Source organism: Anolis carolinensis, chromosome 2 (assembly GCF_035594765.1).
Source record: "Anolis carolinensis isolate JA03-04 chromosome 2, rAnoCar3.1.pri, whole genome shotgun sequence".
In the NCBI taxonomy this organism is placed as follows: domain Eukaryota; kingdom Metazoa; phylum Chordata; class Lepidosauria; order Squamata; family Dactyloidae; genus Anolis; species Anolis carolinensis.
Window position 1 is genome coordinate 175784902 of NC_085842.1, and position 25726 is coordinate 175810627.

Here is a 25726-nt window from a genome sequence, read left to right on the forward strand (position 1 = left end):
TTTTTCTCTAAAAGTCTAGTGTGCTAGTATTCAAGAACAGCACAAACATTTGTTTCACTACCAAGGCATAAACATGTGCATAACTAAACATGTTGCTGCTTATTAAAAGCAACAACATTTTGGCAGCAGCTATTCCTGGTGTTGCTCTTTGCTGTATTCCTGTTGTCAAAGAAGATGTGCCTAGGGATAAAAAGGTTGAGCAGTGAAGGACAGTGCTTGAAGCCATAGGTTGGGAAAGAGTTTTGTACTTCATCCTGAAGCTTAATTTTTGGATGGACAATGGATATGGTAAGCAAGGCCATAACTGAGAATGACATATCCCCAAAACCACAGATCTCTATGAATTTGAGATGAAGGCAGCATTCTTCTCTATCATCTTTGTTGGTTTGGCTCACCATTCACTTAACTGGAAGAAGAACCCCATTCCTCTCTCTTGTCATTTATATTGTTATATATTCCCCCTTGGAGTGGCCTTTAATGGATTTTCTAAACACATACATTTTTCCAGACTCAGATAATTTGGGAAGGGGAGATAGAACAAGAAATCGTACTGGTTTGTTGGCTGCTGGCCCAAGACAGAATTGTGGTTTGGAAATAGGGCAAAGCTAGCATTGTTTGCTTCAAAATGTTTACTCCGAGTCTAATCCTAAGCAGTAAAATGTAATAGCTAACATACACATACATTCATCATTATGTGGCTTCACATCATATCTAACCTATGCAAACCCTAAGGAAATCCTTGGCAAGATTTGGTCAGAGGGGATTTGCAGTTGAGGAAGAGAGAATGTGGCTTGCCCATTGTCTCCCAGTGGGTTTCCATGGGTTTTCAAACTTTGGTCTCCCAGAATCTTCATCCAGTCTTTAAACCTTCACCATGTTGGGTCTCAAATATACATATTATGCTGCCATTATGAAAACAACCCTAAACAGCTAATGGATGGATGGTTGCAAGTACAATACAGTGTAGTTCAAGCATGTTTCCCATTGTGATAAAATACAAGAGGCCAATTCACATACCGGTAATTCTGTTTTTAAGTTATTCATGATTGAATAAAAGAAAACTTTAATGTATAAATACTACAAATGTTTTGTTAAAGGTTCACTCACCCAAGAGTTGGGATTGGCCATGGTTCTTTGACAAGTAAACATGTGGTGCCAAAATGCTGATTTACCAGAATATAATGTGTGATGTATTCCTAATGTATTTCTATAATGGTTCCAAGTACCCTATGTAGCATCCACCCAACACATTATTGAACATAATAGGACTGGTTGTTAAAAATTTTCTCCCAGAGATATAATGACCTCAGATACATTCTGATCTATATAAATGCAAGTGCAGAACATCCAGGATGTTGTTACATTGTCACTGGATTTCTCTCTCTCTCTGAATCTGATTTCTTTTCCTGTTATGCCCTTTAAGTGAAGTGAAAGTAACCCTTCACTTCATTTAAAGTAATTTCAAAAATCAGCCCAATCGCTACCAAGGGATACATGGTTGCATCAACCATGTTAATTATAGCTTATTTCTTGTCTCCTGGTGCCTTGGGGATGTAAACAAGTCTGTCTTTAAGGCAGCACACAGGCAGTGAATGTCTGTCACAAAATAAGAGTGGCTGTCTTATAAAGTGCTATGTTTTCCTTGTTGATGCAAGACATTTCATTTCTCACCCAAAGAAGAAAAGTTCTATATGGAGTTTCAGTAAATAATAAAGGCTGATGCAAATCATAAACAAAGTATAACTTTGCTTTCCCTCCGAAGACAGCCGACTATCACAGATATGCATGTCGAAAAGTCTACATTGACAACCTTGAGGTCCAAATCCAAGTAGCTTTAATAGCTAAGTAAACTGCAAGTAAAGAAGCAACCCATAATAATCTTTCTCATTAACTCAAATATACTAATTGTACGTGGAAATGCAATAATTGTGACAAAGAGGGAGAATCTGGAATTGTTGGGACACCAAAGAGAAAATATCTGACCCCGTTAGCATAACATACTATCTTTGTGTATAAATTAGGTAAAGATTACCAATGCCTCTGTTTTACTCAATGGAGAATCAAATCCTTTATGCAATGTCCTCTATCCATACCCTTACTTCACATGCAACTCTTTTTGTGTGTATGTGTGGCAGAACTTTTATTGGATTGGGGCCTCTGTGGGAAGTATATAATAGTTGCTGTGAAACAAGAAACGCCTTTACTTTCACCATAAACTAAAATATGTCAGAATGCCAATTTTTCTCAGAGAATTAGCAGTAAGTGCTATATCCCCATTATCCTACCCAAAAGCACTTTGTTGCGTGAATCTCGAAAGGTGGGTTGCAATTTTCCCTTGAAATTTAGATTTTAAAAAATTAACTTGTCAAGCAAAGCAGCAAAGATGTATAGCAGACATAAATTTTTGCTTTGCATAATATGGCATCATGAAATCCCATTGTCCATTGTTTTATTCTCAGCTCCTCAATATGCGTGTATATTGATTGCCTCCCAACTGCTTGACCTAAAGTAACCTATCCGTGCTAAATCCGTAAATACAGTAATTACTACATAGCATTACTGTGTATTGAACTACTTTTTCTGTCAAATTTGTTGTATAACATGATGTTTTGGTGCTTAATTTGTAAAATCATAACCTAATTTAATGTTTAATAGGCGTTTCCTTAATCTCTCCTTATTATCCAACATTTTTGCTTATCCAACATTCTGCTGGCCTGTTTATGTTGGATAAGCGAGACTCTACTGTATTTTGGATTTTGGGATTCTGGGTAAGGAATACTCAACTTGTACCGGTTTGTGTAATAACACAAACTTCCATCCTTAAGAATCATGAGTGTGATGGAGAGGTAGGGCCCAAATCCCACTTAATGCTAATAGCATGTTCAAGCCTGCCCAGACATGCATGCTAGAGATTTTGGAAAGCAAAGTGCCTGAGCTTATCCTCTAATATCTCACAGAAGAAAACCATATAGCCAAGTAAGATGAGAGTGTGGTCATGATGGCAAAAGGAATGCAGAGAAATGCACAAACTAGGAGAAGTTTCAGCAGTTCCCCTTCCAGTTCTCAATTTTTGCATTTGGAACTCAGTTTGCAACAATACCCCGTTTCCCCTAAAATAAGATATCCCCAGAAAATAAGACCTAGTAGAGCTTTTGCTGAATTGCTAAATATAAGGCCTCCCCTGAAAGTAAGACCTAGCAAAGTTTTGTTTGGAAGCATGTCCACCAAACATGCAGGATTTTTTTACCAATCCTGCATGCAGAACACCAGAGCATGCAGGATTGGTAAATGTATGTACCATAGAGTGTTGTGCATGGAAATAATGGTAGTAACAAGAAGTTCTTGATAGGGTTCACAGTTTGTCTGGTTATGCTGGTCTGTGGTGACAACTACTGTACAGTATATAATAAATGTTCAATTTTTTGTTCAACAATAAATGTGAATTCTTCTTCATGGAAAAATAAGACATCCCCAGAAAATAAAACCTAGCGCATCTTTGGGAGCAAAAATTAATATAAGACACTGTCTTATTTTCGGGAAAACACGGTAGCTAAACTGAGGACAAGGGGCGAAAGTGGGGAGGAGGAGAGACAAATGGGGACATTTTAAAAGCAGCTTAAAAAGTAGGAAGACAGGATTTAATTGGGCTGACCACACCATATCAGGACAGTTGGCGAGAATGTTGTAGCCAACCACTGGGGAAAAACAAAAAGAGGGTATTGTTCCATTATCTGGGAGGAGGCCACTGGGGAGGGTTTAAAGAGAGAATGATAGTCCATTTTATAGGGGTGGAGGGTGGGTTGAAGGAGTAAAACCATTTCCCCCTGCTTTTCTGTTATTCCCCCACCCATGTCGTCATCGTGGAAACAACCCTTGTTTATGATATGGGAAGGGGGAGGGGGAATAACCAGCAAAAATGGGGGAAATTATTTTCCTCCTTCAACTCCCTCCCTGTAAAATTGACTATTCTCTCTCTAGTGGCCTCCACCCAGATAATAAAACAGTATCAAAAAGAGCTGCCCCTAAGCACTGAATAGTGATTGTTACAGAATGCACAGAACATGCTTTCAGAGAGCTATTAATGACCAACTCGTACAACATTCAAAGAAGTACTTATATAAGTAAGTAAAGGTAAAGGTTTTCCCCTGACATTAAGTCTAGTCGTGTCCGACTTTGGGGGTTGGTGCTCAACTCCATTTCTAAGCCGAAGAACCGGTGTTGTCTGTAGACACCTCCTAAGTCATGTGGCCAGCTTGACTACATGGAGCGCTGTTACCTTCCCACTGGAGCAGTACCTATTCATCTACTCACATTTGCATGTTTTCGAATTGCTATCCTGTTTCCCTGAAAATAAGACATCCCCGGAAAATAAGACCTAGTAGATGTTTTGCTGAATTGCTAAATATAAGACCTCCCCCGAAAGTAAGACCTAGCAAAGTTTTTGTTTGGAAGCATGCCCGGCACCTGCCAAACAGAACACCAGAGCATGCAGAATTGGTAAATGTACCAGTTGTACATGGAAATAATGGTAGTAACAAGAAATTCTTAATAGGATTCACAGTTTGTCCGGTTATGTTGGTTTGTGATGACAACTACTGTACAGTATATACAGTAGAGTCTCGCTTATCTAACATAAACGGGCCGGCAGAATGTTGGATAAGTGAATATGTTGGATAATAAGGAGAGATTAAGAAAAAGCCTATTAAACATCAAAATAGGTTATGATTTTACAAATTAAGCACCAAAACATCATGTTATACAACAAATTTGACAGAAATAGTAGTTCATTACAAATTAATGCCATGGAGTAATTACTGTATTTACGAATTTATCACTAAAATATCATGATATATTGAAAACATTGACTACAAAAATGTGTTGGATAATCCAGAACATTGGATAAGCGAGTGTTGGATAAGTGCGACTCTACTGTAATACATGTTCTTTTTTTTTGTTCAACAATAAATGTGAATTCTTCTTCGTGGAAAAATAAGACATCCCCTGAAAATAAGACCTAGCACATCTTTGGGAGCAAAAATTAATATAAGACACTGTCTTATTTTCGGGGATTTTCGTAGGTTGGCAGAAGCTGGGGCTAACAGTGGGAGCTCACTCCTCTCCCCGGATTTGAACCACCAACCTTTCGGTCAGCAAATTCAGCAGCTCAGCGGTTTAACCCTCTGCTCCACCTATTATACTAGTGTAACAGATTCCAGCTTGGAGTATCAGTTGATCATTTTTTGGCTTGTTCAACAGAATTCTGGAAGTAAGAATAAAGGCTTGCTAGTAGTGTATGCTAAAAATGTCAGAGCTAACATTGCAGGGCACTTTTGCTGTTGGCAGTACTGTTAGGTTACCAGGCCTTGTCCAGGATTCAGTGATTCTTAGTACGGTATTTCAACAAACGAAACCAAGAAATACATTCTTTGTGATGAAAACCAAAACGTATAGATACAAAAGGCAACTCTTGGTAAATACAAAGAAAACCACAAAGCTCAACTTGAGATAAAGAGACCTTAATCTTCTCGGAACGCAAAATACCAGCCTATTTTGGACCATGTTGTAGGTAGTCTTAGGTTTTCTGGCTTCAGTTTGCATTTTATGTGTATCAAGTTGTCTATCGCTGCATACAGACACTTATTCTACAACCTACACTTCCTATGCCTGTAAATTGGGTCTCCAACTAAAAGATAACCTTTTAGAACTTGACTAGGCAGGCAAGGCTTCCAGAATCAATAATGAATTACTATGAATTAATACAGTGTTATCTCAAGAAGGGAAACTTTAGCCCTTTGTGCAACTATAGCATTGTTAGATTAATATGCACTGCATTATGTTTCTTGGAAAGAGGCACTAGGTATGCAGCCAATTAGTGGAGACCACAGTGAGTGCATTAAAAGCTGGTCTGAACATACAATAAATATTAAACAGCAGACCTTTCAAGGTATTCTATTGTTACATTCTTGTCAGGTCATATATTGCATTACAGTAGTGCTGATCATTTAATTTCTGCCTCATTAATGTGCTTTGTACTCTAAATTGGATCCAGAGAGCGAGAAGTGTGGAGTCTCCGATGGCGCAGCAGATGAAACCGCTGAGCTGCTGAACTTGCTGACCGAAAGGTCGGCGGTTCGAATTCAGGAAGCGGAGTGAGCTACCACTGTTAGCACCAGCTTTTGCCAACCTAGCAGTTTGAAAACATGCAAATGTGTGTAGATCAAGAGGTACAACTCCGGCGGGAAGGTAATGGTGCTCCATGCAGTCATGCCAGCCACATGAGCTTGGAGGTGGACAACGCTTAGAAATGGAGATGAGCACCAAGCCACATAGTCGGACACAACTAAATTTAATGTCAGGGAAAGACCTTTATATTTACTCAGCGAGAAGTATCACATAGAATCATAGAATAGTAGAGTTGGAAGAGACCTCATGGGCCATCCAGTCCAACCCCCCGCTAAGAAGCAGGAAATCGCATTCAAAGCACCCCCAGCATATGGCCATCCATATTGACATATGGCCAATAACATAAGTTATTATTACTCCTCCCCTAATGAGACACAAAATCTCCCACCACAATTTTGTATTTTGGGAATATTCTGAATGCCCTGGTTATGCCCAAACTAAGAAACGTGATTTAACACCTGTCATACTGCACTTCAAAGGTGGCAACTTGTAGTCCTTGGGACCCCTAAGTGCAGGCATGAAGCTTTCCCAAAGCTCTCTAAAATCCCAGACTAATGTTTTATGGGAAGCACTTTTGTGTGATTTCTTTTGCCTGACAACTACACAATAGGTGTCCAGACTACTGTGATGTGCTTCTCTTGATTCTTTAAAGCTCCCAAACTTCACCATCCATCAAAATGGCAGCCAAAAAGTGACATCACAACACCTCTGATGCTCTGATATGTGAAGGTATCATTTGCCAGGTGACCATAGGGTAGAAAAATGTCCCATGTCCTCTGTGCAGTTGTCTACTGTTGTACATGCGCCAAATGATTTGTGGTATCTCTGTCTTCAGGAAGCCTTCCAAATAGTCCTTTCTGCCAGTTTGTCGGAAGTCCAAAACTGTTTGCTGGTCTTAGAGCTGAGATCCCAGACTCAAGTAGCCCTAAGCCGTTCCTTGCCAACTCCACACATTTTATTTTTTTAAAGTCACAAATGCTATTAAGTCCTAAAATAGTGCAATTTTCTTCTGATTGTAAGGAAGGTTCTGGCAGGCTGAGGGGCAATATACAACTACAGTAGAGTCTTGCTTATCCAACCTTCACTTATCTAACGTTCTGGATTATCCAATGCAGTCTGCCTCTGGATTATCCAATGCAGTGTGCCCGGATCCACAGCTGTTTCTCTAGGCAGCAAAGACTGAACTTTTTACGGACTTAACTTCTGACAATGTTGTTACTGCAAATTCATTTTATGCAATTCCATCTTTATTTGTAGTCAATTTGTTAGTAGCCAATGTTTTTCTAGTCAATGTTTTCAATACATTGCGATGTTTTGGTGCTAAATTCGTAAATACAGTAGTTACTACATAATGTTACCATGCATTGAACTGTTTTTTTTCTGTCGATTTGTTGTAAAACATGATGTTTTCATGCTTAATTTGTAAAATCATAATGTAATTTGATGTTTAATAGGCTTTTCCTTAATCCCTCCGTATTATCCAACATTTTTGCTTATCCAACATTCTGCCGGCCTGTTCATAGAATCATAGAATAGTAGAGATGGAAGAGACCTCATGGGCCATCCAGTCCAACCCCCCACTAAGAAGCAGGAAATCACATTCAAAGCACCCCCGACAGATGGCCATCCAGCCTCTGCTTAAAAGCCTCCAAAGAAGGAGCCTCCACCACAGTCCGGGGCAGAGAGTTCCACTGCTGAACAGCTCTCACAGTCAGGAAGTTTTTCCTTATGTTCAGGTGGAATCTCCTTTCCTGTAGTTTGAAGCCATTGTTCTACGTCCTAGTCTCCAGGGCATCAGAAAACAAGTTTGCTCCCTCCTCCCTATGACTTCTCTTCACGTATTTGTACATGGCTATCATGTCTCCTCTCAGCCTTCTCTTTTGCAGGCTAAACATGCCCTTGCTCTTTAAGCCGCTCCTCATAGGGCTTGTTCTCCAGACCCTTAATCATTTGGATAAGTGAGACTCTACTTACTTTTAAAAAAGATGAAACATTTCCTCAAGCTAATGTCAACTTTGTAGTTGCCTCTGCTGAATAAAGGATGGAGGAGGCATAGCCTTACAGACACACAACTTTGGTCATCCTTTAACCATCATAACCAATTATGAGGGATAATGGGAATTACAGTCCAACAAAATTTGGAGGCCCATTGCTTTCAGCAAGCGCTTTAGAAAGATGAGACATTGAAGAGGCAGCAGTGTTTCAACTAGAGTAGTAGCTAGAGCCTTGCGTAGGTGCGGTTGAATCATTTTCCTCGATGTTGCTTAAATGCTTTTTTCAATGCAGCAAGTCATTTTGTAAACACCCCCTCCACTCCCCTTCATCCCTTTTGACTTGGGACATGGGGAGCCAACCAGAAATTTTACAATGGTTGCAGTGCCCTCTTTGCAAGTATGGGATCCAACACACCTATCCTGGCATACATTGACGCTGCTAAAAAAGAATGAGATCTTGAGCAGTATAATTTCACTGCCGTCAGCATTTCCCTGTGCTGTGATATCTCAATGGACTCAGTGGACACAAGAAGTAGGTCATAAAAGCTGGCACAAAATAGCAGAACGTTGCAATGTGTTGAGGAAGACTTTTCCATCCCTGTGTTACCCAAAGCCTTAAAATTTTATCATTATTATTATTATTATTATTATTATTTATAATGCACTCAAGAAAATCACATGTTCCACAAACTGTAGCATTATTTACAGATGTTCACTCATCAAGTTGCCAAATGAAATAAATTGTTTACAAGGTGGCCAGAATATGGCTTACACATCTCATTTCCACATATACTTTTCCAAGAGTGGGTGGGTGCCCTACTTGGACAAAATACATCTCCCTCTTGGCTGGTGTATTACATTGCTTTGTCTTTAACTATATTAGGGGTCAGCATTACAAACTGAGCACAATTATTTATACAAGTTGTTAAAGATAGCAATTTTAACACATTAGAAAATGTCTTTGCGTTAAACTCTCGTTTGATTCTATAAACAGGTATTACCCCAAAATGTTTCAGGCGCTGAACACTGAGTCCAGAGGTCTGTTAAAATATCTATATATAGCTGACCTTCTGGCCATCAAGGAGGGTATGATGTTACTTAAATGGCAATAGGAGTTGCCGTGGCTTAATGCTCTGGCTCGGCATCCATACACGTCTCCCATGGGTTCCGCGGCATGCGAGGCAAGGAGATGATGAGGAGAGCAACTCCACAGAGAAAGAGCAGGACGAAAGAGGTACAGGCACAGACAAAAGACCAGGAGTAGTAGTACTCAATCCAGGCAGTATCGTCGCTGTCCACCATCTTCTTCACAGATTGCCTCATGACCTCCACAGATACAATAATACACAAGCCTGGAGGGAGAAAAAGATAAAAAAAAGCATGGCTGAAAAAAATATATCTCAGAGTCACTACCTTGGGCCTTACTGGTTTCATGATTTACCTAAACAGCATAAATAATAGCCTAATGTCTAGATCCAGGGAAGTCATGCGGCAACAGATCCTCTTGGACACAGTGTGATTCCAGGTGTGGTCTGGTCAAGGCAGAATTTTGCCTCTATTCTGCCTTGATCAGACCACACCTGGAATCACACTGTGTCCAAGGGGATCTGTTGCCGTATGACTTCCCCTCTATTCTGCCTTGATCAGATCACACTTGCAATCACACTGTGTCCAATTCTGGGTCCAAGAGCAATACTTCACAAGGCAAGGCAATAGTCCATAGAGTCCAAGAATAAGATCCAAAGTCCAGAGGTCCAATAGAGTCCAAGAACAAAATCCAAAATACAAAGATCCAAGAGTCCAAACTTCTCCCATTCCCTGCCCACACTGTTTCTACCCCTGGCTCCCAAACTGATGTTCACTATGAGGCTTTTCTGTGGTATTTTATTGTTGTATTGCTGTAACTTTTATAAAGGCACCTTAATGGAAAGATACTCTGTGGAGGCTTTTGAAAGTTGAAAATAGAATAAAAATTTATTTTCTTAAAAACAGGCAAATGATTACTTCAGAGAGGTTCATAAGCGTCATCGGTTACAGACGTTCTTCAGCTTAACTTAGTTGTATGTTTCAGGTTACTTCACTTAGTTTCAAACAGTTCCAACCAACCAATCTATCTGTTGGTCACAAAAACCCTCGCTCTATTTGCTGAGAATAGTCACGAGTTCCCCTGGGTTGTTAATTAACTCTAACCTAGAGTCCTTCTATTAACCAGCCCAGTAGTGAGAGCCGATCCCTTGAGTTATCTTCCCCTCAAGAGATCCAAACTGCCTGACCTAGCCTGTCAGTTTCACAGTTTTTCAGTTCTCACACACACACTCCAAACTCCTCTTTTCTCTCCAAACCCCAAAACTGAACTGCTCTCTTCAAACCCCAAAACAGAACTGCCTGGGGCTCTTTTTTTTCCCTCTGCACTCTAAGACTTGGCTCCTCCCATCTGCTCTGGTTGGCCAATCCTAGAAGTCTCTCTCTAAGCTCCTCCCCCTTTCTAACCACACTCAAGATGGCTGCCTGGCACTCCTCTACAAAATGGAGGCTTGCCTCACTCACTGTTACCCAGGCTTCATCCCAGGCCTAATAGGTAAGGTTTACTACAGGAGGTAACTAGGAACTGCAAAACTGGTCTTCCATGCACCCCATGCAGGACCATAGCCAGAAAAAAATTCGGGGGGGGGGGGGTGTTGGTGTTTGGAACTCTTTTAAAGAGAATCATGAAGAGTAGTTCCATAACGCAAAATAATTTAGAAATCAGGCTCCATCGATAAACTTCAGTGGACACTCAAGACAGATAAACTTCAGTGGACACTCATGGGGATTTGGTCAACCAGTTAAAATTCATGAATAAACCAGGTTTTTTTAAACCTGAAAAATGTCAGGGGTGGGGTTGAACACCTAACCCCGCCCTACTTGGTTACAGCCCGGAGACAGAGGAGGCGCTTAAGTTATTTACTCCCACCTGAATTCTGCCTCTATATTTGTAAATAAAATTTGCCACCATAACCCTATAGCAAGGGATTGAGGGTTTTTTGTTTTTTTTTCCGTGTCAGGAGCAACCTGGAGTTGCTTCTGGAGTGAGAGAATTGGCCGGCTGCAAGGACGTTGCCCAGGGGACGCCCGGATGTTTTGATGTTTTACCATCCTTGTGGGAGGCTTCTCTCATGTCCCCGCATGGAGTTGGAGCTGAAAGAGGGAGCTCATCCACGCTCTCCCCGGGTGGGATTTGAACCTGGCAGCTTTCAGGTCAGCAACCCAACCTTCAAGTCATGAGGCTTTTATCCCCTAGGCCACTGGAGGGGGTAAACTGGCCCTGGAGAGAGCCACCGCCACAATTACACTAATGCTCCAATTCACTGAGAGAGAGAGAGAGAGAGAGAGAGAGAGAGAGATGAATTGAATATATATATATATATATACACACACACACACACACACACACACATACATACATACATACACAGTGTGTGTGTGTGTGTGTGTGTGTGTGTGTGTGTGTATATATATATATATATATATATATATATATATATATATATATGGTAAAGGTTTTCCCTGACGTTAAGTCCAGTCATGTTTGACTCTGGGGGTTGGTGCTCATCTCCATTTCTAAGCCGAAGAGCCGGCGTTGTCCGTAGACACCTCCAAGGTCATGTGGCCGGCATGACTGCATGGAGCGCCATTACCTTCCCGCCAGAGCGGTACCTATTCATCTACTCACATTGGCATGTTTTCGAACTGCTAGGTTGTCAGAAGCTGGAGCAACAGCGGGCGCTCACTCCGCTCCTGGGATTTGAACCTGGGACCTTTCAGTCTGCAAGTTCAGCAGCTCAGTGCTTTAACACACTTCGCCACCGGGGTTCCTCATATATATATATATATATATATATATATATATATATATATATATATATATATATAAAATATGAATATATGAATATATGAATATATATATATAAAATCAATAACTCCAGTAATTTTGTCATAGCCAAGAAGGCATGAATGTAATCCTTCGAACCGTCGACCTTTCAGTCAGCAGTCTTGCCGGCACAAGGGTTTAACCCATTGCGCCATCGGAGGCTCAGATAAATCTTTATCATTTCATCCATCTAAGTTTGATTATATTTACTTATTTATTTCCTTTCAGTGCTGCCTTCGCTTCACATGAGGAACACACAGTCCCTATGATATATTATGATATATTCTGCAAACAAACTTTTCTTATACCTGACTAGTCACTCCCAGAGAGTGAATAAACAATAGCAATCCATTGAAGATGCTTCCTGTTGCAACACAGAGAACAAACAAGGTAAATTTACAACTGGAGTCAATTATATATCCATGCCCAGTCCTGACACATCTGTAATGGTGAGCAAAGTATCTGTATCTTTGTTTTGCAAACCTGTCCTGTTTTCCTCTTTGGCCATTCAGTTTTCTGCTTAATCCCTTCCCATCCCTTCCCAAATGTGACACGTACCATGACATTAACATGATGATATCTGCACAGCATGGCCTACCTGAAAATGTATAAAACATGGAAGCTGGCCTCAGGAGATAATCCATCTTTTTCCTAAAGGATAAAAGGACTATAATCGTTCCAATGATGGAAAAGACGACACTGAAGATGGCAATGGCAGCTGCAGAAATGCTGTATTCTGGCAAGATAAAACACAAGGTGAAAAGTTGTGATTACTTGCAAAGAACTCTTCCAACTATTCTGGAGCTGCAAACTTCATTTAAAATTACAAATCAAAAAGACAAGCTTTCCTCCTTTTAGTCTTTGGACATTTTCTTTGAGGACAGTTTGGGCAGTCCAACACTTTGATTAGCCAGGAATGCTTAGGACTAGAAATAGATAGGATGATGCTTCCTCAAATTTTGTTTTGTTTTTTTGTGTCAGGAGCAACTTTAGAAACTGCAAGTCAATTCTATTGTGAGAGAATTGGCCATCTGCAAGATGTTGCCTAGGGGACACCCAGACGTTCTTGATGTTTTTACCATCCTTGTGGGAGATTTCTCTCATCTTCCTGCATGGAGCTGGAACTGATAGAGGGAGCTCATCATCGTTCTCCCCGGGTTAGATTCAAACCAGCAACCTTCAAGTCATCAGTCTTGCCGGCACAAGGGTTTAACCCACTGCGCCACCGGGGACTCCTATCTTGGTTTGGTGATCTGCATAAGGCAACGGAACCAAGTTGTCTGGTACTACATTCCTTTCTCCCACAGTCATAAGGAATTTGTTGCATCAAGATGCAGATATGCAAGCAAAATCCATCAACCATCTGTAGTACAATGAAATGATTTTGCAAAGTAATCCTCTTAAGCAGGTTTACTTGGAAGTAATTCTCATTGTTTTATGAATTGGACTCCTGAGTTTCTCAGACAGCTTTCCTCAACTAAGTGTCCTACTGTAACACCTATCATCCCCAGCTAGCATAGTTTCTAGAGATCCGAAATGCCAGCTGGAAATGGGAAGAGATTGGTGTCTATGCTTTAAAGCATTGGTTCTTTCTTTGACCAGGGACCACTTTGACCAGGGACCACTCTCCGACATTAGTACCAAAAGGGTTTCAAATCAGTTTTTGGTCAACTTTAGATTCGGTTTGGTTATTTGGGGTGCTGATTCAGAAAATGGTATTGGATAGACAGCATCGGCTCTGGTTTCTGATACAGAACATATACCATCCAGTAGTCGCCATCTGCTTGCCCACAGAAAATCATATAGGGCTGATGTGGTCTATTCAATGCAATTTTCTGAATCAGCACTCCAAATAACCCCAGGAACAGGCCTAAAAACAAAGACACCAAGGTGCCACTGCTTTCAGGTGCCACATGGAAAGGCTCCATTCAGGTGGAGGGAGGAGGAGAAGCAGCAGTCAAGAGGCTTGTTGTTATGCCTTTCGTGAGTAGTCATCTTCTCCCCACCCGACATCCCCATTGCCTTGGCTCTATAAGAGGGTTTCGCGAGACAGTCGCTCTCGTTGCAATGGTGTAGTAATAGTGAGGCCATGGACCATATTTTAATTCTTGTGGACCACTGGTGGTCCACAGTCCACAGGTTGGGAACCACTGCTTTAAAGCCAACTCACATACAACCCTCCTTTCTCCTCTAGTGCCACTTGACCTAAGATTGGTATCTCTGCTTGAAGATTCAGGGAAGCACTGCAATTCGCTAAGATTCGAGTCAGTGCTCTGAAGGATATGCAAGATAAATCCTCATTTCCTTGAAGTGTTACCCAGTGGAATTCCAGGAAATGCTTCCTTTTGTTGCTCTTTGAATGGACTTGTTCTCTGTTGACCAGGTTCGTACAGTGCATGACAGCTAAAACAAAGGAAATTGCTCCTTACCTCTTTGAGTCGATACTTCAAATATTTCCGTGCTCTCTCCTGAGACAAAGTGTGTGAAATATGAACAATTGTGTTCTGAAGAGAAAAAAGGGGGAAAAAATAGGCAGAGATGAAGGCTAGAACATTAGCCAATTTCCTTCATTATTTCGATCTTGGCTGTGAGTTAAAACGGACTGGGGTTTGAAGAATACACTGCAACATTTGATAGATGGATGTTTTCTCAGAAGTTAATTCACACAATTACATTGTCTAAGTAAACAGGCATAATGTTGCCATTTTAAAGCATTTTTTGCTCATTTATCTCTCTTCTTCAGGATGTAGAAAGGTAATGTTAGGTGGAAACCAACTCCCGGCCAATGCAGGGTCCTCAGACAGCATACTATATGCTACAGATGATTCTGAGAGATGTAATACAAAAAAGTAACTTTCTCAAGCCTCCCTTCAGTATAAGGTACTACATATGAGGGATTTATATATACTAAGTGCATGTTTGGATACTGGATTATGGAAATACCTGTGAAAGAAAGGAAGCAATCTGGACTCTTTCTTAACTCCTTCCATATACTAGTTATATAGGAAGATGTCTTCTACTGTTTCCACGCTACTGGTCCACCTACACCAGTGTTTCTTAAACTGGGGGTCGGGACCCCTGGGGGGGGGTCACGAGGGAGTGTCAAAGGGGTTGCCAAAGGCCAGTATTTTCTGTTGGTCATGGGGGTTCTGTGTGGGAAGTCTGGCCCAATTCTATCGTTGGTGGGGTTCAAGGGGCTCTTTGATTGTAGGTGAACTATAAATCCCAGCAACAACAACTCCCAAATGTCAAGGTCTATTTTCTCCAAACTCCACCAGTGTTCACATTTGGGCATATTGAATATGTTTGGTCCAAGTTTGGTCCAGATCCATCATTGTTTGAGTTCACAGTGATCTCTGGTTGTAAGTGAACTACAAATCCCAAACTCAAGGTCAGTGCCCACCAAACCCTTCCAGTATTTCCTGTTGGTCATGGGAGTTCCATGTGCCAAGTTTGATTCAATTCCATCATTGGTGGAATTCAGAATGCTCTTTGATTGTAGCTGAACTATAAATCCCAGCAGCTACACCTCCCAAATGACAAAATCAATAACTCCCCCCTCCCAACCCCACCAGTATTCAATTTTTCTCTTTTTCCAACATCTTTTATTTCCTTACACCTTCATCTTACTATCCCTGCACAAATGTTTTCCTCACTTTCACTGTATATATTACTTATAACACAATAATTATCATGTAAAAAATGTGGGCGTATCGGGCGTGCCAAGTTTAGTCCAGTGAATGTAAATACATACTGCATATCAGATATTTGCATTATGATTCATAGCAGTAGCAAAATGTCAGTTATAATTTAGCAATGAAAATAATTTTATGGTTAGGGGTCACCACAACATGAAGAGCAGTATTATGGGGTCGTGGAATTAGGAAGGTTGAGAACCACTGGCCTACACAAATGCTCTTGGCAATGACTGGAAACAGCTCTTCATGGATTTGGGGAGGATTATTCCTATCTTTGTTGGAGATGCCAGGAGTTGGGCTGCAGACCTTGCATGTCAAAAGCATGCCTCTGCTATTGAGCTACAGCTCTTCTACAAGACCATAATATTGCAGTTAAAAACACGGAACCACTATTAGTATAAGAATAGTAAGTATAACCAGAGGCCAAGCCATCCGAACCCATTCCATTTTAGCAGATGAATGGTTCAGAATGTCTGGTTGAATAGAAACTATCTGGAGTGTGTAAGCTCTTAGAGAGAAGGGAAAAAGTAAGTGGGAATGAGTCACATGTATCTTCTCCACTTTAGCAGGCCATCTTCTGTTGTGTCAACCCTAATTTGATAAAACCCCGTGGAACAAAAATGGTGAAAAATGACAAAAGCAATAGTTTGCCTTGAGGGTAATGATTCGTAAACTGGCAGTTCACCAACTGATATTGGTCTATGTGAGCCATCAACTGCTGATCCAGGGCAACTTCCCAAGAAACAATGTGGATATGACAATAAAGCATGGCTCCACTTTGCATTTTAATCTGCACACTCGGGATGAGATTTGGGTCTTTTGGAAAGTTATCATTTGGACTACACCTTCCAGAATTTCCCAGTCAGCCTGGCCAGTGCTCATATTTTCACAATCCCAGAAAGATTTTACCAAGCCAGAATATGTTGAGAAGTGACCTAGATGAGAAAAAAGGTCTGGAAACTAAATCCTATGTGGAGTTGAGTACATTTACCCTGAAAATAAGACCTAGTAGAGGTTTTGCTGAATTGCTAAATATAAGGCCTCCCCCAAAAGTAAGACCTAGCAAAGTTTTTGTTTGGAAGCATGCCCAATGAACAGAACACCAGAGCATGCAGGTAACTCTACACCAGTTAATCTTGGCAAAAACAATCCTTTCAGGGAGGAAGCAGAAGGGATTTTCAGCATCACTGAATTTCAAACTAGGCCAGGACTTTATTTATTCATTATATATGACATTTATACCCCTCCTTTCTCAACCCTGGAGGGGACTCAAGACGGAAATAATATTGAAATTGGGAGGGATAGCTAACACTCCAGAAGACAGGAGCAGAATTCAAAACGATCTTGACAGATTAGAGAGATGGGCCGAAATTAATAAAATGAACTTCAACAGGGACAAATGCAAGATATTCCACTTAAGCAGAAAAAAAACAAAATGCAAAGGTACAGAATGGGGGATGCCTGGCTCGACAGCAGTACATGTGAAAAAGATCTTGGAGTCCTTGTGGACAACAAGTTAAACATGAGCCTACAATGTGATGCGGTGGCTAAAAAAGCTAATGGGATTTTGGCCTGCATTAATAGGAGTATAGTGTCTAGATCCAGGGAAGTCATGCTACCCCTCTATTCTGCCTTGGTCAGACCACACCTGGAATCACACTGTGTCCAATTCTGGGCACTGCAATTGAAAGGAGATGTTGACAAGCTGGAATGTTTCTGGAGGAGGGCAACTAAAATGATAAAGGGTCTGGGGAACAAGCCCTATGAGGAGCAGCTCAAAGAGCTGAGCATGATTCGCTTGCAGAAGAGAAGGCCGAGAGGAGACATGATGGTGGCCATGTATAAATATGTGAGGGGAAGTTATAGGGAGGAGGGAGAAAGCTTGTTTTCTGCTGCCCTGGAGACTAGGATGTGGAACAATGGCTTCAAACTACAGGAAAGGAGATTCCACCTGAACATTAGGAAGAACTTCCCCATTGTGAGAGCTGTTCAGCAGTGGAACTCTCTGCTCTGGAGTGTGGTGGAGGCTGCTTATTTGGAGGCTTTTAAGCAGAGGCTGGATGGCCATCTTGGCAGGGGGTTGGACTGGATGGCCCGTGAGGTCTCTTCCAACTCTATGATTCTATGAAAGCAAATAATATGAAAATTGGGTCAGTGGAATTGGCTGGCTAACATTGCCACCTGGGCTTTCCACAATCAGGCCCTATAAATGTAGACATGAAGCAACACAAAACCAAGCTTGGCACTTTGCCTAATGGGCTGTTTCCCAAGCTGGGTGAAAGGACATAAAATTCAACCTGTTTTCATCGTGTCCGCTCAATATTTTGTGTGTGTGTGTGGAGTGTTAGCGAGAATAGGGTGAGTCATAGGAGTTAAAATAAGACTCCCAATCTGAGACTCTCAACTCCTTGAGGCTGAAATTCTATACTTGGTTAAATGGACTCAATGGGATTTACGTCTGGTAGTAGATATGTATAGAACTACACTCCCAAGAGTTTGTTTAAACCCTCCCAGGAACCTCATGCTCCAAATAAGCTTAGGCCAGATTGTTGACTCATCCAGTTAAGCTCCCTTTCCATTCCACTTTCACTGTCACCAGCTCCGCCCAGAGCTAAAACAATTAGCAAAACATTGCCCTAAATTATTTTTTATCGAACTGACTTAAGAAGCCCCTCCTATCCAATAAATCTGGCAGTAGTAGTAGACCTGTGACCCCTTCCATACAGCTGAATAAAATCCCTCATTATCAGCTTTGAACTGAAATATATGGCAATGTGGACTCAGATAGGTAAAGGTAAAGGTTTTCCCCTGATGTCGTGTCCGACTATGGGAGTTGGTGCTCATCTCCCTTTCTAAGCCGAAGAGCCAGCATTGTCCATAGACGTCTCCAAGGTCATGTGGCCGGTATGACTGCATGGAGCGCCATTATCTTCCCACCGGAGTGGTACCTATTGATCTACTCACATTTGCATGCTTTCGAACTGCTAAGTTGGCAGAAGCTGGGGCTAACAGCGAGCGCTCATCCCGCTCCCCGGATTCAAACCACCAACCTTTCGGTAAACAAGTTCAACAGCTTAGCGGTTTAACCCGCTACGCCATGGGGGGCTCCGATAACCCAGTTCAAAGTAGATATTGTGGGATTTTTGCCCTTGATATTCTAAGTTATATCGCTGTGTGGAAGGGCCCTAAGTTGGAGAAAGGAAAGATGATCCGCAGTAGGGCACATTTCCAAAGCCAGTCCTCCCAAGAAAGGCAATAGCTAAGCTATAAAAAAAAAAACCTCACCTTCAGGTTTAAGAGCCCCAGAGATGGGAAGCCATAGAAACAGATAGGGAAAGGGGAGATGGAAACAGCTGTCCTTCCATACTAGCATGTAGCTGAAACTCTTGGGTCTCCAAAATAGATCCAGGTAGTGTTATGTGGCCTGCAGGAAGCACTTGCCCCAGTTCACTGGCTATGTGGAAGTGAAGACTTTCAGTAGAAGCAAGTAGGTATTCTTCTAACCCAGGCATGGGCAAACATGGGCCCTCCAGGTGTTTTGGACTTCAACTCCCACAATTCCTAACAGCCGGTAGGCTGTTAGGAATTGTGGGAGTTGAAGTCCAAAACACCTGGAGGGCCCATGTTTGCCTATACCTGTTCTAACCTGTTCCATACTGTGATTCCCCATCCCACAAATGCAGGAGGGCGCCTCCGTATTTGGAAAGCTGGTGGATAATGTATTCTGCTGTGCATCCTATTAGCAAATAAAGTAGCAGTCACATTAGTCATGCAAACTTAGAGTCATTACAGATTAGGTGAAATTACAGAAACAAACTGAAAGCGGAAAGCAAATCTTGGTAATATAAAACATTGATTAAATAGATAGCTAAATATTAATATTGTGCAAGGGCACCACAAAGGTGAAAGAAAAACAAATGCATTGCTTTCAGTCTTTTAAAATCAAAATTATTTGTGTGTGTGTATTGAAGATTATCTCTCTTTCTGCACAACAAACTGTGCCAGCTGGTTCTTTCATAACCTCCCAAATAGGAAGCCATGCCTCAAAATTTTTAGCACCTTGGAAAGCTCTTTTGAAATTCAAACTAAGGCCCCATCTACACTGCTATTAAAAAATCCAGATTATCTGCTTTGTACTGAATTACATGGCAGTATAGACTGATATAACCCAGTTCAAAGCATATTATGTAGATTTTTTATCATGTCAGAAGCTAGTTATACACTATTTTAAGTCTTTATCAACCAATCGTGTGTTGATAAATCGCCTCCTTCTCCTCCTGTTGCCGCTTGGGCTCCTTTTCTCTCTCTTTGGCTTCTCCTTCCTCCCTTCTTTAGGCTGTAAATTGTAATTTTTTATGATTTATAATAGCCTTTTAGAGTTTATTGACAAACCACAAAACAGTGAATCCGCAAAAAGTGAACCGCAAAGTAGTGAGAGAACACTGTAAACAGTCACAGGAAATTTGGCCCCAACTACGGTATAACTACCATCAGTCTTTGCACTTTTTTCCTGTCTTTTGCCTTATAGGTTTAGTTTTAAATGATATTGCTCTTTCAGTTCTATTTTATTATTCTCTTTCATTTTGTCCTTCAGTCCTATTCTGGAAGTATATTGCACAAGTCCCTTCCCCCCATATTCAGTACTCATTACGGGATAGATTTTTGGCTGTTGATAATGCTGTTTTATGTTATGTTATTGTCTTTTGTGATGTTATTGATTTTATTGAGTTATGTTTTAATCTATAGTTGGTTTTAATTGCTGTTGGATTGGGCTTGTTCCCCATGTAAGCCCTCCAAGTCCCTTTGGGGAGATGGAGGTGGGATATAAAAATAAAGTATTATTATTATTATTATTATTATTATTATTATTATTATTATTATTGACACAACGACGTTGTATGACACAGCAAACAAGATAGACATGCTGGATTTCGTTTCACAAAACCACAAGTCGAACACTTCCCAAGTGTCTAGGACTGTGTGATGTATTTTCGGATGATGTGTGCAGATCCCAGTAGGGTGGCCTTTTGCAGTTGGCAGATCGTAATTTTGTCAATGTCTATTGTTTCCAAATGCTGGTTGAGATCTTTTGGCACGGCACCCAGCGTGCCCATCACCACCGGGACCACCTGCACTGGTTTCTGCCAGAGTCTTTGAAGTTCTATTATTATTATTATTGACCCAACGACGTTGTATGACACAGCAAACAAGATAGATATGCTGGATTTCGTTTCACAAAATCACAAGTCGAACACTTCCCAAGTGTCTAGGACTGTGTGATGTATTTTCGGATGATGCGTGCAGATCCCAGTAAGGTGGCCTTTTGCAGTTGGCAGATCGTAATTTTGTCAATGTCTGTTGTTTCCAAATGCCGGCTGAGATCTTTTGGCACGGCACCCAGTGTGCCCATCACCACCGGGACCACCTGCACTGGTTTCTGCCAGAGTCTTTGAAGTTCAATCTTGAGGTCCTGATAGCGGCTGAGTTTTTCCTGTTGTTTTTCGTCAATGCGACTGTCACCTGGGATGGCAACATCAATTATCCAAACCTTGTTCTTTTCCACAACTGTGATGTCTGGTGTGTTGTGTTCATTTTCCACGATCTTTGCTGGTTTGTGATCCCACCAGTTCTTTGCTGCTGGCAGGTGGTATTTGAGGCATAAGTTCCAATGAATCATTTGGGCCACACAGTTGTGCCTCTGTTTGTAGTCTGTCTGTGCAATTTTCTTACAGCAGCTGAGGATATGATCAATGGTTTCATCGGTTTCCTTGCACAGTCTGCATTTTGGGTCATCAGCTGATTTTTCGATCTTGGCCTTAATTGCGTTTGTTCTGATGGCTTGCTCCTGGACTGCAAGGATCAGGCCTTCTGTCTCCTTCTTCAGGGTCCCATTTGTGAGCCGTATCAGCTTTTCCTTCAATTTTGTCAAGGAACTTTCCATGCAATGTTTTGTTGTGCCAGCTGTCAGCTCTAGTTTGTAGTGTGGCTTTCTTGTACTGGTTTTTTGTCTGCTGTGCTTTGAGGAGCTTCTGATTTTTGACTTCAATCAAAGCAGGTTCTTCACTTTGCTTTACATATTCTGCCAGGGCATGTTCTTAGCCGCTATCAGGACCTCAAGATTGAACTTCAAAGACTCTGGCAGAAACCAGTGCAGGTGGTCCCGGTGGTGATGGTCACATTAGGTGCCGTGCCAAAAGATCTCAGCCGGCATTTGGAAACAATAGACATTGACAAAATTACGATCTGCCAGCTGCAAAAGGCCACCCTGTTGGGATCTGCGCGCATCATCCGAAAATACATCACACAGTCCTAGACACTTGGGAAGTGTTCGACTTGTGATTTTGTGATATGAAATCCAGCATATCTATCTTGTTTGCTGTGTCATAATAAATAATAATTGTTATTATTATTATTACATTGCCAGATAATCTGGAATAAGAATATAATCTGGGATCAGATCCTGGGATATAGTGCAGTGTAGATCCAGCCATTAACTGCCGTGGCACAATGCTATAGAACTCTGAGATTTGTAGTTTGGTGAGGCACCAGCACACTTTGGCAGAGAAGGTTAAAGACTTTGTAAAACTACAGCTTCCATGATTCCATAGTGCTGAGTCATGACAATTAAAGCAATATCAAAGTGCATTAATTCTATCATGTTAGGTGCACCCTTTAACTCAGGCCTCTTCCACACCTCTGAATAAAATCCCACATGATCTGCTTTGAACTGGAATATATGGCAATGTGGACTCAGATAATGCAGTTCAAAGCAGATATTGTGGGATTTTCTGCCTTGATATTCTGGGTTATATGTCTGTGTGGAAAGACCCTCAGAATAGATTTATCATCCCCCACAGATAGGTACTGCTACTGGTGCAAAGGCAATAAAGCAAGGGTCCACTGCTGATGGTGCTGAGCTTATACAAGTCTCTTTTGGAGATGACAGCTTGCAGAATCACCATTCAGCATGTTCTTCGGGAGACTAGTCATGAGATGCTTGGAATTCTGTTCCCAAGAGATAACTTATCTAAATTCTGATATAAAGTGACTGCAGGAGGCATTACCCTGTGCCCTAAGATGCCACTATCTTAATGTTTGACATAGATACACTATTTTTTTATTTTCTTGTTGTCTAGGAATTCCCTCTTATAGGAAACTAAAACGTATTTCCTTTTTGTTTCCCTAGGGCTTGATGGCAGAAAGTCATTTAAATTAGGACACACATTTTTGTTGTTGTTTATTGGTTCAGTTGCTTCCGACGCTTCATGATCTCATGGACCAGCCCACTCCAGACCCCCCTGTCAGCCCCAGCTCCTTCAAGGTCAAGCCAGCCACTTCAAGGATACCATCCATCCATCTTGCCCTTGGTCGACCCCTCTTCCTTTTTCCTCCCATTTTCCCCAGCATCATTATCTTCTCCAAGCCTTCCTGTCTTATCATTATGTGTCCAAAGTACTTCATCTTTGCCTCTAATATACTCCCTTCCAGTGAGCAGCTGGGCATGGACTGGTTTGATTTTCTAAATCTTGTTATTGTATGTTTTAATTGCCTTTCAGTTTGCCTTCAATTAATGCTTTTTGAAATGATGGCTTCTTTAATTTTCTAAAAATCTTTCCATTATCTTTTTTTTAAAAAAAATTGTTATATTGTGAGTCATTTTTGATTCCGTCTTGAGAGAAAGACAGGGGGTATAAAATCAATCAGGAAATTCTTTACTCCAAAAAAACTGGCATTCTAGTGATTCTGCGCTGTACAGAATCACCTACTCTGCCATAAAAGGCATGGGATATGCTCCCTCTTTCTCCCATTTCCTACATGCGGGTTTCCGGGTTTCATGACAACAATGATGACGACGTTGAAAACTACAGTTATTCCATAGCGCTGTCATTGTATTTGTCACTCTACAAGGAAAAGGACAAGAAAATAATTCCCTGCCCTCAGGCTTACAACCTCATTAAGAGAACAAGCCCTATGCGGAGTGACTTAAAGACCTAGGCATGTTTAGCCTGCAGAAGAGAAGGCTGAGAGGAGACATGATAAGGGCCATGTTCAAATACGTGAGGGGAAGTCATAGGGAGGAGGGAGAAAGCTTGTTTTCTGCCGCCTTGGAGACTAGGACGCGGAACAACGGCTTTAAACTACAGAAAAGGAGATTCCACCTGAACATTAGGAAGAAGTTCCTCACTGTGTGAGCTGTTCAGCAGTGGAACTCTCTGCCCCAGAGCGTGGTGAAGGCATTTAAGCGGAGGCTGGATGGCCATCTGTCGGGGGTGCTTTGAATGCGATTTTCCTACTTTTTGGCAGGTGGTTGGATTGGATGGCCTGCAAGGTCTCTTCCAACTTTATGATTCTATGATTCTAAGATGTAATACACAGGGAAAAGATAATGGCAATGTGGCAGTGGAGTAAGTCTAGCAGATACTGCCTCTTCTTCCCTCTGGGGCCAGGGCAGTGGCAGTTGAGATGCCTAGGGGTATGATGAAGATATGTCTGCCTCTTCTTCTTCTCTTTCTGGAGCCAAAGCAGTGGTGGTTGGGATGGAAGGAGGGCACTTCATCTACCTCTGATCCTGGGCATGATGGAGATATGCCCAACTTTTATTCCCTTATTCTGGAGGCCAGGACAGTGGCATTTGAGATGTAGGGAGAATCATAGAATCATAGAATAGTAGAGTTGGAAGAGACCTCACGGGCCATCCAGTCCACCCCCCACCCCCCGCTAAGAAGCAGGAAATCGCATTCAAAGCACCCCTGACAGATGGACATCCAGCCTCTGCTTAAAAGCCTCCAAAGAAGGAGCCTCCACCACAGTCCGGGGAAGAGAGTTCCACTGCGGAACAGCCCTCACTGTGAGGAAGTTCTTCCTGATGTTCAGGTGGAATCTCCTTTCCTGTAGTTTGAAGCCATTGTTCCGCGTCCTAGTCTGTGGGGCAGCAGAAAACAAGCTTGCTCCCTCCTCCCTATGACTTCACGTATTTGTACATGGCTATCATGTCTCCTCTCAGCCTTCTCTTTTGCAGGCTAAACATGCCCAGCTCTTTAAGCCGCTTCTCATAGGGCTTGTTCTCCAGACCTTTGATCATTTTAGTCGCCCTTCTCTGGACGCTTTCCAGCCTGTCAACATCTCCCTTCAACTGCGGTGCCCAAAATTGGACACAGTATTCCAGGTGTGGTCTGACCAAGGCAGAATAGAGGGGGAGCATGACTTCCCTGGATCTAGACGCTATTCCCCTATTGATGCAGGCCAGAATCCTGTTGGCTTTTTTAGTTGCCGCATCACATTGTTGGCTCATGTTTAACTTGTTGTCCACGAGGACTCCAAGGTCTTTTTCGCACACACTGCTGTCAAGCCAGGCGTCCCCCATTCTGTATCTTTGATTTCCATTTTTTCTGCCGAAGTGAAGTATCCTGTATTTGTCACTGCTGAACTTCATTTTGTTAGTTTCAGCCCATCTCTCTAGTCTGTCAAGAGAGAACCTTATCATAACACAGCTTTCCCCATTCTTTCCAGTATCATGGCATGAGCCCACAGGATTGTTCTAGTTTCTGCCCGCCTACACTGTTCAATGTCATGTCTGCCCATTTATGGTTCCGAGTATCTAAAGGCATAAGCAACTGTGGATGGCAATGGGAGAGCAAAGTGAGAACGGGAGAAGGAAAGAAAGCAACATCTGCAGCAGAGGACTCGAGCCTGCTCAGAAATCCCCCCTGGGGCAGCTTACATCAAGAATATTCTGTCAACTGGTTTATGGATCAATAGCATTTTAAACACTCTTCTAAATTGCTAGTGCGGAACAAAAGAGAAAATGTTTGAGGCTTTCTGCTGTGTGTGCCTTCATGCTTGTGTGGCCTGATGGTTATTGTTTAATGCGGCTCCTTAGCACATTATTTATGCTTCTGTACTACTTATTTATAGTAAGTGAATAGCACTAATGTCAGGAA

The 25726-nt window shown here is 41.7% G+C and overlaps 1 protein-coding gene and 1 long non-coding RNA gene across 2 annotated transcripts in view; one reads left to right on the forward strand and one right to left on the reverse strand.

Annotated features, from left to right (window-relative positions):
- Positions 1 to 1817: 1817 nt before the first annotated feature.
- cacng1 (calcium voltage-gated channel auxiliary subunit gamma 1) overlaps positions 1818 to 25726 on the reverse strand; it is a 45570-nt gene continuing 21661 nt past the window's right edge. Inside the window, exons 2-4 of the mRNA XM_062971145.1 lie at positions 14517 to 14591; positions 12686 to 12823; positions 1818 to 9529 (exon numbers count right to left, since the gene is read on the reverse strand). Of these exons, the coding sequence (XP_062827215.1) occupies positions 9303 to 9529; positions 12686 to 12823; positions 14517 to 14591 (440 nt within the window). The 3' untranslated portion in view covers positions 1818 to 9302. The remainder of the gene's footprint in view (positions 9530 to 12685; positions 12824 to 14516; positions 14592 to 25726) is intronic.
- Positions 9527 to 25726, forward strand: part of LOC134296374 (uncharacterized) — a 55026-nt gene continuing 38826 nt past the window's right edge. The window contains exons 1-2 of the long non-coding RNA XR_010003099.1: positions 9527 to 10755; positions 12316 to 12477. This is a non-coding gene — a long non-coding RNA (uncharacterized LOC134296374). The remainder of the gene's footprint in view (positions 10756 to 12315; positions 12478 to 25726) is intronic.